The 12,766-nt window shown below is 37.5% G+C and overlaps 1 protein-coding gene across 2 annotated transcripts; it reads right to left on the bottom strand.

The window, feature by feature from the left end:
* Positions 1-1,785: 1,785 nt before the first annotated feature.
* Positions 1,786-8,617, bottom strand: LOC133746277 (tryptophan--tRNA ligase, cytoplasmic). Of its 2 annotated transcripts, XM_062174450.1 has the most exons (13): positions 8,428-8,617; positions 7,176-7,388; positions 6,967-7,086; positions 6,302-6,487; positions 5,728-5,779; positions 5,533-5,598; positions 5,052-5,138; positions 4,573-4,665; positions 3,656-3,736; positions 2,946-3,017; positions 2,727-2,795; positions 2,484-2,594; positions 1,786-2,095 (listed from the first exon to the last, which is right to left on the bottom strand). In XM_062174450.1, exons 2-13 carry the CDS (start codon positions 7,382-7,384, stop codon positions 2,045-2,047), a joined length of 1,197 nt encoding a protein of 398 aa, XP_062030434.1. In that variant the 5' UTR covers positions 7,385-7,388; positions 8,428-8,617; the 3' UTR covers positions 1,786-2,044. The 2 variants fall into 2 exon arrangements, with proteins under 2 accessions (XP_062030434.1, XP_062030435.1); XM_062174451.1 differs by lacking the exon at positions 8,428-8,617 and having other exon boundaries at positions 7,176-7,408.
* Between the last annotated feature and the right edge of the window lie 4,149 nt (positions 8,618-12,766).

Below are 12,766 nucleotides of genomic sequence, written 5' to 3'. Positions count from 1 at the left end.
GATTATATCTGTTCCCCCTGGTTTTGATGGATGTGGTGAGGATGTTCAAATCTGGGGAAAAACTTCTAATGGAGTTTTTAGTGTGAAGTCTGCCTTCAATTCTTTATTTGATTTCAATGATATTCTGCAGACTCAATGGTGTTTTACTTGGAAACTTAATGTGCCTCCTAAGCTTAAGACTTTTACTTGGACTCTAACTCAAGGAAAACTCCTCACTAATGCTCAGCGTGTCAGGAGAAATCTAACCTCTGATAGTTGTTGCCCTGTGTGCAGAGTTGAAACAGAAACTATGTTACACCTCTTCAGGGATTGCGCTAAGTCTATGCCTATTTGGACTGCTATTTCCCCTCCTAACTCTGTAAGACACCTCTCCCATTTCACTTGGCATCAATGGCTTGCTGCTAACCTTCATTGTAAAAATTCTGGTCCTAATGGTCTAAAATGGTGTGATATTTGGAAATGGAGGAATTCTTTTCATTACCCTGCAATCACAAGCCAAATCGCTTCCAATGCTGCTATGGAATGGTATCAATCAACGAGAACTGCCAATGTCACTAGTGATTATTATTTAAACATCTTGTCTTGGAAAAAGCCTCTCCCTGGAACTGCAAGCTGAATGTTGATGGTGCTCGATGTTGTGCTAATGGTCGCATTGCTGCTGGTGGAGTCTTAAGAGATTATAATGGGGATTGGATCTGCGGTTTTCAGGCCAACCTTGGTATTGGTCAAGTGTTAGATGCTGAGGCTTGGGGTCTTGTTCTTGGCCTCAAAATGGCATCTAATTGCAGCATCTCTAAACTTGAGATTGAATCAGACTCTGCAATCTTAGTCAATTTAATTCTTCATGGGGATATTAAATCCCACCCTCTTGGTGGCTTGGTGCTATCATTAAGAGCTGCAGACACATGCTTTCTCTATTTGATTCTGTGAACCTTATGCATATTTTCAGAGAATGCAACGGCACTGCGGATGCTCTTGCTAAATCGGGCCTTGATCATTAAGACCATGGTGTTGTCGTTTTTGACTCCCCTCCTCCCCATGTTGCTGCTGCATTTCTTGATGATCTCTGTGAAGTCTCCAGATCCAGGTCTTGTGTTAGACCTGTAACTTAGCTTTCCTTTTTGTCTTGCTGTGCTCGGGTCTTTTTAAGACCTCCTTGTAACCAAAAAAAAAAGCTCTGGATTAGATACTGCCCTGGAGCAGGAATGTTGTGACGATGAGCAACTAAAACAGGTAGGCAGCCGGAACACCTAACAACAGGATTGCTGTAAATTACTTTGTTCTTTTCACTTCTTCCTGCTGACGTTTAATCTATTACAGCTTCTTTGCTGCTCGACTTATAGGTTGTCTACACTGTTACAACTTACAAGGGACGATTAATCATCCACCACAAGTCCCATATAAATCAGAAGGCTGCAACAATATCACACTTCAATACTGTGGCATTGGTTGTACGTTGATATATTGTGTTTATAGTCTTATAGATAGGCATGTTTAACCAGAATGACAGAAATCACATGAACAACAACAAAAGCACTCTATCTCCTCGTTTACTCAATCTCTATTGGCATGACAATGAATCCAAATGTTATTTCACTAATGAATGACACGAAGTTGAATTTGACAAAAGGTGAAGTAACCTCATTCTCTAAGCGATTGCCTAAAGTTAAACATGGCCAAGGAGATTGTGGAACCGGAAGTGCAATTTGATCTTTCCAGATGGGGAGATCATCACATGTAACCATGCAATCTTTTTTAATATGTTTGAAACTACTCTGGTGAATATGAACTGAATGAGCTTTGTTAAAATGCTTTTTCCCCGTCTGGAGTTCACTGCTGAATCTGTCATACAAAGTCAAGCTTAAAACTATGGTGTTCAACTTGCATTCAGTTTCGCTAACATTTACTGTTACAAGAATACAGTCGTCAACAAAAATATTATCAAAAATGAAACTTCTTTATCTATACCTAAAGATTGTAATTGTATCACCAGACAAAGCCAGTACTTCATCCAAGGATTGTGAGTAATACATTGTCCTCGGCTTTAGTTGAACATGTTTGGGAGGGGCCTCACTGCCATAAATGCGTCCACCATCTGAGAAAAGAAAACATGACGCAACAATTATCCTTCAAGACGTTATACACAACAACATTTCACAACCATTTTAGCAAGGCCAGAAGAAAAAGGGCAATAGAGACCACATGCTCCATTGCTTGCACAGCAAAACGAAGCAAATGAGTTGGAAATCAGACTTGCTATAATTCATAACAAACTTGATGTAGGCGCTAATGCATAAAACGTCACACAATGAGAATGAAACAGCTACAACTTCAAATTAATTATCTTTGAACAAAACTGCTTATAAGTAATTAGTTAATTACTTTTTCCCAATTCCCAAGTCACAATTATTACTGGGGGATTGATATATTATTCAAGTTTCATCCACACACTGGAAACTGTTGACAGGAAGACAATTAATTACCTCATCGGTGACAGCAGCTCTAGCCCTACGATGTCTCTCCACAATTTCTGTCAACACTTGAATGAGCCTCTGCTTCACTTCCCCTGTCAACATTCGACCTGCACCATACTCCTAATAGTGCCGAAAGCAAAAGCAAATGTTATTAAAACAAAAAAGCAGAATGCTAAGGTTAAATACAAAATTCTTGCACTAACAAAAATATTGATGAAAATGAATTAAGTTCCTAAGGGACAGCTATCTCACCTTTCCTATATAAGCAAGCTCGATGTCATCATCCAGAAAAAATCTCAGATATTTATATGGAATGTCTACCTGATTAATGTCCATACAACAAAAACATTTCTCAATTAGTCTGCATTAACAATTAATTCATGATACGAAGTAATTAAGCAACAAATAACAATTCTCAAAGCAATTGTGGAGGACAAATTCTATTATTAACATGCAAGCTAATCCAAATACCTCGAGATTTGCTCCCAACTCTCTGTGTTTCTCTATTGTATCTTGTCCCCCTGAAAATGCAAACTTGCTTATCTGCAGACATCCACACAAATTTCTTAGCAGATATATCATGTGAGAAAAAGTATATACAAAGCATCCATGCATGTACATCAAATATCTAATCTTGAAGAGCTTTTGGTCATTTGGATTGTAATCTCATGTTTGGCACCATGAAACTTAGCGACTCCGATGTTCTATTTTTATCCAGAAGCAAAGAAAAAGTACGCCAGACACGAGCCTAGGGTTTGGCAATGGGAATCTAAGAAAAGAGAAGGTGATTTTGGTTTGGGAAAATGAGGACACAAATCCAGAGAAATAGAACCATGTTGAGTATACTAAATTCCACTTATTAAACTTATATCAATGATAATACTATACAGTAGTTTTACTAAGTTGCAGCTCTGGTCTGATCTTGGACATAACTGTTACTCTAAATATGAGCATTGGTAATGATTGCAAAAACAATATAAGCAGCCTGCAGCCCCAATCAGCATGAGTCTTGCAACAGTGAATACACACAAAATTTGGGAACACCTTTCTCGAACTAAGAATATTGAACAATTTGCAGAAAAGAGAATGAGTAGAGGCATGTTGTCCAGCATTTTTTATCCACATAATATCGTAAGCAAAATTGTTGTATAGAAAAACCTAAGTCAACGTCATATGCAAACCTTGCTCTTAATATCCTTTGCAGAATCAGTTACATAGATGGCAGAATTGGGATCACTAGCCGACATTTTTCCTGTTTCTCCCTGCAAGCATCCGCGTTCCATTAGTACCAAGCAGCAATGACTTCATTAGGTGTGAACCACATGCCATATGAATTAACAGAACTTGGATGAACTTAATAACATCCAGGAAAGAATAACATACATAAGGTAAAAGAACAAAGCACACTTTGAGAGAGGATATCATACACAGCAGAACATTTTGCAGTGAAACATTCAGGAAAGAAACGTAGATAATATAAATAATTAAATATACAGGGCTTTGTAGAAGGTAACGGTGGAGGAGGAGGAGGAGGAGGAGGAGAGGGGGAGAGGGGAGGGGGGCAAGGGAGAGACAGGGAGATAAGAAGAGTAAGCTCAGTACATTAGAAGCCAAGGCTTTCCCCTTTAATTTATACAGCTCAAATATCCTATCCTATTTGGTATACTCATCTTTGACTGCCATAACATTACTACAAAAATTTATCACCAAGGTGCATGCCACATCGACTTAAATGCTACATCAGAGTACTTCATGTAACGATAATGAAAACTTTTCTTTATTAATAATGGTCCTTTTACTTTGTATTCGACAATGGTATATTCTTGTTCATGGTGTGTGTGTGTGCAGTACACAGTATGTCTCCACAATCCACATTTGGATTTCAATCTATCTACATGCATCAAAATTTAGTTCCCCTCACCAAAATAACTGGTCAAAATTCAGTTGATACATCTGGAACAAAAGCAGTTTCAGCGGAAAATCGTTGTCAAATAAAAAACCAAAAGCAGAGAAGTAAAATACACACTTACTCATACTCTGCATCAAAATAAATCTAACAACTCAAACAAAAAGTACTTTCTGAAAATCACAAGATTACCTGTAGGGCAGGGAAGAATAGAGACTCGATTAAAGCAGGTTTGTGATATCCAATGCGTGGAGCAACATCTCGGGTCATTCTAAAATAAGGATCCTGGACAGATACACAAACAGAAGAGGTAAGTTAATAGTAATAAATAAAAAGAACTTTCACTCAATTAACTCAAATGCAGAAGCCGAAAAATATCTAAACTGATACTCCTAGCCTAGCCATTATGTTTAATCTTCTCCAAAGGTGTCACAATTTAAGTTAGATGGTTGCCTACATATCTAGCCGGAAAAAGAAACACTAGCCCCCAGAGATCTCATTTCCATATAACGGGAAGAACCTTTCCAGCCCATAATTCGTTTCTGAATAGTAAAAGAAACTGCAACATAAAGCTACCATGGATTTACCATACGCTTTTATCATGGTCATATCATAACATTCAAATATAAATTTTGATTTCAAGCTATGAGAATTATCCTTAACATGTTTACCTGGTCAATTGCACAGGGTATTAAACAACGAAGATTATCTTGGCCAGAGAAGAGATGTGGAAATGAACTTGGAAATGATGGTGCCGCCTGCATTGGCACATAGCAAAAAATATTGGATCTCTTTATGCCAACAAACTTTGACATCCATGTTACCTTACACGGTGACATAATAAATATAGAACAATAAAGAGGCGGTTGCAGAGAAATATTTTCCTGGAGCTTCGACTTGAACTAAGATAATTGTGTTTTTTCTTTATTCTATTATTAAATACAAAAGTTGTTTACTAGTGAAAGCATTATAAACTAGCAGCAAGTCAAGAAGTAAAAATTAAGCATAAAAACTGAGATGATGTTTCAGTTAAGTAAAAAAATTGACAAATTTAGCTTCACTATTTCATGGAACTAATCAGAAACAACTCCCAAAAGTTTCCATAAACCACATGATAATGGCTTCACTCATTTTGTAGCCAAGGATAATTACCTGTACAGGAGGAAAACTAACTTTTCCTATATGATCTTCACCAGTGAAACCAAATATGCCAACAACCTGTACATTAGATTTCAACCTCACAAAATGAGTACTAAATCTCAATCAATGAGGTACACAATATACCTATTAGTAGAAGAAAAGTTAGAAAAACAAATGACTCTCCAAGGGGTCTAAAATTGTAATCACCTTATTATAAGTGACACACTTTCCGACCTTAACCATGTTCTTGTAGAAGGCACTGCACAGGAAATTAGATACAAAACCAGTGAGCACGTGGTGTCGCATGCACACACACATAATCAAAATATTCATGTGAATGAAACTCCTGTCAGATTTGGAAGAAAAAAGAAGGTTTCCTAGTCATTATTGAAGCTTATCAAGAACCGTGCAGTGAATAAATTATTGCAATATCTTAATGGTTGTTGATAAAGTACTTGGCAGAGTGGCCAAGTTTAACTTTACAGACATGAAGCTTATCAACTGAACTTATTAACGAACTGAGGATCTTAATACACACAACAGTAATATTGTCCTATTCAACAACTAAAAGCTTTTACAGAAATCCTGAATCTCAAACCCTCCAAGTTTGGGCAGCCAAGTAAATAAAGGCTCGCACAACACAGTTTACTAAAATTCTGAAAGAATAATCTCAAAAATATCTAACATGAAAAAAATACAAAATTCATTTCAAGGCTTTCAACTCAGCTTTAGGATTTGTTGTTTTTACTATGGTGTCAAGCCTTAAAGATTTGTTACTTACCCACCAACATAATCAAAATCAGAGAAGATAAAGGTTCTTGTTACGTCAAAACCACAAGCAATGATGTCTTTAGCATTTTCCCTTGCAAGTCTCTGGCTTTCTTCAACTGTGAGATTTTTCCAAATACATTTCTCGTCGTCGGTAAGTTGTATAACGAGAGGGACCTTGAAGGCATCTTGCAAATATCTGCAAACAGAATCACACAGCGTAGGCGGTTAGAATCACTTCAGCGATAACTCTCCATAAATTTACTTCACAGCATGCAGGCCATAGAAAATCCAAAAACAAATGACACCAAGGAACATAACACTCTAGAGAGATTGAAAGATTTCTCTACTACTCTTATCATCCATCACTTAACACCTAGATCATAAATTGACAATCAAATTATCAAAAAAAAAAGACTTATCATGACTTATAATGACAACGATTCCAGTTCAATAACAAGGACTTATCATCAGCTCAGCTCCATACTAGTATTTTCTAGTTGCAATGTTGAGCTCTATTAATGGCCAGCCGACATAGTTTTAGCTTCCCAGCAAAGCTCCCACTTAACCCCTCAAAAGATGTTGAATTTTGTTTTGATCTACCCTCTAAAACCATTCCAAAGCACAATGTGATTCTAACTAATAGCCAAGCACACAGAAATTTATCTAGAGCCTTACTTGGTGAACATGAAGGGGATGAGATGCCCCAAATGCAAAGCCTCAGAAGAAGGCCCTCTTCCTGTGTACAAATAGAACTTCTCTCCTCTCTCATAAGCATCCAGAATCTCATTAAAGTCCCTGCAATCACACACATTCAACTATCAAATCCCTAAACACATCAAATTTGAAGTGAATTTAGTGAAAGAAACTAGGGCAGAGAGCTAGACCGGTGAGCGAAGAAGACGTCACGACGGAGGAAAACGTGCGGGGTACGTGAGGTGAGACGGCGGACACGGTCGACAAGAGACTGATCGATCCTCTGGCAACCGAACTGATCTATGAGCTTATCATAGTCAATTTTGCCGCCTTCTTTGGCCTCCACCTTCCAAGGATTCACAATCTGCTGCTCTTCTTCTCTGTTTTCCTTTATCTCCATTGCTCTGAAGAAGAGAATGTACTACTTTAATTGAAATTTAAAAAAAAAAAAAAAAAGAGAGAGAGAGAGAATAATAGGCTAATAGCTGGTTCAAGGCAAGTACTGTGCCATAAAATTTAAAGTAATCAAAACCAAACTAACATAGTCTTCTAAAGAGGCCTCAACTTCAGGATCTTAGCTTTGACTCTTCATATTTTGAGCTGTTTTCACTTTCTTCATTAGGCTTTTTTAAAATCTCTAACTTGCTACTGTCCGTGTGCTTCTATTCAATCCTAGGTCTATTCAATTCTCTATTTCTTAATCATTCTTTATTCTATTAATTATGTTTAAAGTGATAACAAATTGGTCATCAAACAGAGGAAAGAGTATTTGGCAGGCCATATCTGCCCATAGCCCAGTTCTGATCATAGAACATGCATGTCCGTAAAGATAAGGATGCTGAAATTTGCTGTACTTGGTGCTATATATCCCAGGCAGTGCATGCCTATAAAAGTAACCATATGACAACTCAGCTGCTAAAGGAAAAAGGCGGCATTTACTGAACTGGTTACAATGACACATAATACAATTAATGGATATTACTTACTACTATGGTTCATAGCTTTATGCATGCACTAGCTTTGTAATAGTCCATATATGCAGAGTGCACATGTATATTATCAAACTTAACTACAACTACCATTGCCATAAATAACACAAAAATTTGCATCACACTTGAGTGGAGTAGGAGGGTAATAAGATACTTGTATGCAGATTAAGTAAAAAATCGTAGCATCAAACAAGAAAAGCTTGCAAATTGAAGAAGAAGAAGAAGACCACCAAGGCACCAAACAATTACCAGAAAACAAGTATAATGTCACATTACATTACTTTACTCCAATCACAAAGTAAAGTAAAGTGATCACCCCCATAACCCAAAGTTCATACTGGTCGACATTGTTGTTGAAATCAAACTTGAATAATTGACAATAAAATCAAAAATCAACTCACAACTCCAAAATCAGAAAAGGAAAAGAATCAAAAATCAAGAGCTGAAAGAAGACCTGGGTCTGGGTGTGTTGCTGTCTCACTGCTCGGGCTCAGAACGAAGAAGGAGGAGGAGAGCTCGTCGGTCTTGGCGGTAGTTAGGTTCCAGTACCGACCTCGTAGTTGTCGGCGGTAGGTTCCGGTTCCAGGCGCTGCGGAGCTTGGAGCTGCAGAGGGATAGAGGGAGCAAAAAAATAGGGCTGCAGTTTTGTTAGAGGAAATTTGGAAAACAAAGCCCTTTAAATTTGCTATTTAGACCTCACATCTATCTAATTTACCTTTCAGAATACTTGAAAAACTAAGTAGACCTCCTTATTTTTACCAAAACACCGTTGAACATGAGATAAAACAATCTAGGATTTTTGTCCATTTACCCCATTTTTAGAGATTTTTTTCCCACTTACCCCATTAAGTTTTTTTAATTCCCTCTTAGGCTAACACTCTAAAAGGAGGTCTTCCCTCAAATACCCCATTAAGATTTTTTTTTTTTTTAAATTTTTTTTAATATCATTTTACCCTCACCCATTTGTTACTTAGAGAGAGAGAGACCATAGGAGACTTCGCCGAAGTCCAGTCTCCGGAATCCGGCCAACTTTCGCGAGATTCCAGTCACCGGCCGCCGCCCACCTGAATTTGCTGAAAATCTCACTGGAAAGATTTTTTTGCCCCCAATAGACATCTATTGCCCCCTAATAGACGTCTATTGCCCCCCAATAGACTTTTCGATTACCGAAATGGGAACTAATCTTCTTAAAATTACACAAATAAAACTTTGATTAAAGAAAAAAAAACGAGAGATTACATCAATTTAAAACATCTATTGCCCCCCAATAGACGTCTATTAGCCCCTAATAAAACCTTTTTCTTTTTTTTTCTTTCTTTCTATTTTACCAAAAAAAAAAAAACAGAAACTGATTTGGGCACCCAGAAACTAATTTGCAGTCTCAGACCTCTAATCCTCCAGTGCGGCAACTTCTGCCACGACGGGTCAGCATCCCGGAGGCCTTCCTCCTCCACTCCACGTCCTAATTTGGGCACTAGCACTGAGAAATTGGTTATCGCCGACGGCAGCATTCCTTCCAAGAGGTTGTGGTCCAACGCAGAAGCTCGCCGGAGGTTGTGGTCCAACGCAGAAGCTCGCCGGAACCTAACCGGAAAACTGGTTGCACGACAGTTGATGAGCTGAAGCTGAGTCAGTTGGGGATGCTCCTCAGATTCTCGCCGGAGAGAGAGAGAGGAATAGAGAAATCGGATCTGGAAGGAGGAGAGAGATAAAGAGGGACTGGAAACGAACTCAGCGTCGAAGATGAGGGACTGGAAACGAACTCGAGTCGAACTGGTGACCGGAGAGAATTGAGCGTTGATGACTTTAAAGGTGGCTGTAGATAAACGGGCGGCGAGGTCGACGGAGGGCGTCGTCGTCGTCTTCAGGCCGGAGAGAAGCAGGCGGCTAGGTCGACGGAAGGCGTTGTCGCCATCGTTGCACCGGATATGGAGATCGGAGATCAGATAGAGAGAGAGAGAGAGAGATCGGATCTGGAAGGAGGAGAGAGATAAAGAGTGGTATGTTGTAATTTCTTAATTAAGTTACGGGCAAGAGGGTAATTTTCTGTTAAATTGTGTAGTTGGGAACAAAAATTTGTTGCTGGGGTAAGTGGGGTAATTTTGGCTTATTTTGGTTCTTTTGGTCAAGACCCCTACAATCTATTAGTTTACTTTTTATCTGTATCTTCAACTACGAAAAGAAAAATGAATCAAAATCATATAAGCTTTCTTATGAGTAGGTCTCTCCTCTACTAAAATTAATCAGAGGGTTGGTTCTCAATTTTGATGTTGCTGGAATCCCTTTGAATTTGCTAAAAGAAAGATTTCAAGGGTTTTTGGTTGGAAGATCGAGTAATAACTATATCATAATATGCAATTAATTTAGTTTAATGAAATTCCAAATCAGATTGTTTTGAATTTAATTTTGTATTAATTGATAATTATTATTTTTACTTAATTGTTTTAGGTAAATTATAAAACTATATAGGCAATATAAGGAAATTCCGGGAAAAAAAAAAACATATATTTTGGGAGGTAAAAAGAGTTTTTTTTTCTTTTCTTTTTTCACTTTTATCTCTTTGTTCTTATTTGTCTTTTCATATGACTTGGTAAAGTCTATTAATAGTTAAAAGAGCTTTTTACCAATAACTACAAAAAGACCCTATTATTTACCAATAGCAGACTCCAAAATCAATATCCTGTGCGGCAGACCATCGTAATGAAAAAAAAACTCAAATATTAAGAAAATTACGAAATATGCCATTGAGATTCACAAAACTCATTTCTCCCAAAATCAGAACGGTTCCAAAATTGACCGTCCCAAAAATCCAAATCCTCCCTAAATTGATCTAGGGCTTCGGCAAAGCGAGCGGCGAAGCTAGGTGGCGAAGCATCCGGCGAAGCTAGGCGGCGAAGCGAGGCTGCGAAGCTAGGCCTTCGGCGAAGGAGGGGGCGACCTCGGTAGTGAGGCTTCTGCGAAGCTAGGGCTTGAAGGTTAGTAGAGAAATTTGTAGTTGCTGAGGGTCAGTAGCTATAGTCTGATTATGCATTCAACACTGTCGAAATCTGATTATGCTTAGTAGCTTTAGCTGAGAAATTTTGGTTGAGAAAAATTCTGAGGATTAGTACCTTCAGCCTCGTGTTGTCACAGGTTTTGGGTAAGCTATAATGGACTGTGTGTTGTTTATTTGTTTTGCAATTTGGTGGAGCTATACTGATCTTAATTTGTTTGTTATTTCTGAAGGACTCAGCAACATTTCGTTTGCAGGTTAGTAGCTATAGTCTGATTATCGATTTTGTATTGAGGGTCAGTAGCTTTTGTTTTGTGTTTATGTTACTTTCTTATTGGATTGGTGGTGTTGTGTAATGCTTTAGTTTTGTGTTTATGTTAGTTTGACCAAAAATTTGTTGCTTTTTTTGGTTCTGTGTTCTTGCAAGTTCATGGATTAGTTGCAAAATTTGTTGCTTGTATCATCTACTTCCTTTTGTTTTTTCTTTTCCAATTTTTATCTCAGAAAGAAATGGAAGAATCTATAGAGATTAGGCTCTAAGTTTAGTGATAGTTCTTATGTGTTTGAATGCTATGATTTTTGAAGAGAAAGGATTAGAGTTGTAATCGCCAAAGCATTTTTGGGCACACTTTGTCATCCCTTATGCTCTGTGTTGCCGATTGACTTACAGGATGGAGCTAATGAAAGCAATGCTACTACTTGGGGTCAGTATGCTACTGGGGATCAGTACACTACTGAAGGTTAGTATAGTATTGGGGCTAATATACTACTGGGGGTCAGTATACTACTGAAGGTCAGTACTCCAAGAAATCCTGCTGGAGAAACTTCTCCCTAAGAGAAGAGGTGAAATTCAAAGCAACTTATATGTGAAAGCAGCAAAGCTAGAGATAAATTCAAGTTTCATATTGTAATATGTATAAATAGTTTTTGGGATTATTAAATAAATCAGTTGTTTCTAAGAAAAACAAAGATGAAATGTAGAAATATTCTTTCTTCATAATGCTACTGACATTCAACAGTGTTAATCCACATTATCCAAACCACAGGGCAGTTTTGTAATTTATTTGTCAATAGAAACAATTTAAAAACAGAAGGAATCTGACTGCAAGGTATAATACCTTGCGCATGGGCCTTGCACAGTAGCACATGGGAATTCAAAAAAACAGGCTGCTAATGGTAATTTATGGGCTAAAAGTGTAAGTAGTGGTAATTTGCTTTAATTAAAAAAAGTTAGAGGTTTAAATATCAAATTTGGAGGTCCAACTAGAACCACCCTATCGACTATGGAATCCATAAACATTTTAGAAAAGGGTGCGACTATTTCCACTCTACTAAATACTTTGTTCACCCTACAATCAAAAATTTTCTTTAAAATCCCAAAATTGTCCTTAACTACAATTATTAACAGAAAAAATAATTCTAGTTAAGGAATTTTAAGGATAAATAAAACTTTACTCAACAGACATCGCAATTATCATCTCAACTTTCTATACCAAAAAAAAATTATCATCGCCAGTCTACCAAACGATTAGTTAGACGAAATTTTCAAGCTATAGCAACAAGGGAAAAGAATTGTTGGTTAGTATTATTTTGTTCTACTTCATGTTACTCATGCTTGATTCTACATCACAGTAGCTGATGAAGGGAGAAGATAGAGAAGAGGAAAAAAAAACAAAAGAGTAAAAAGAAACTAGAAGGCATGGGGTTGCAGCACGATGGTGTAAATTTTTTTCTTTTTTCTTTTCCAATTTTACATTTTCAATGGCTGATGATATCATTTTTTAATTTAGAAAAGAAAATT

This window comes from Rosa rugosa, chromosome 4 (assembly GCF_958449725.1).
Source record: "Rosa rugosa chromosome 4, drRosRugo1.1, whole genome shotgun sequence".
Classification (NCBI taxonomy): Eukaryota; Viridiplantae; Streptophyta; class Magnoliopsida; order Rosales; family Rosaceae; genus Rosa; species Rosa rugosa.
The sequence above is the reverse complement of the archived record's forward strand: the minus strand, read 5'-3'. Positions and strand labels throughout refer to the sequence as shown.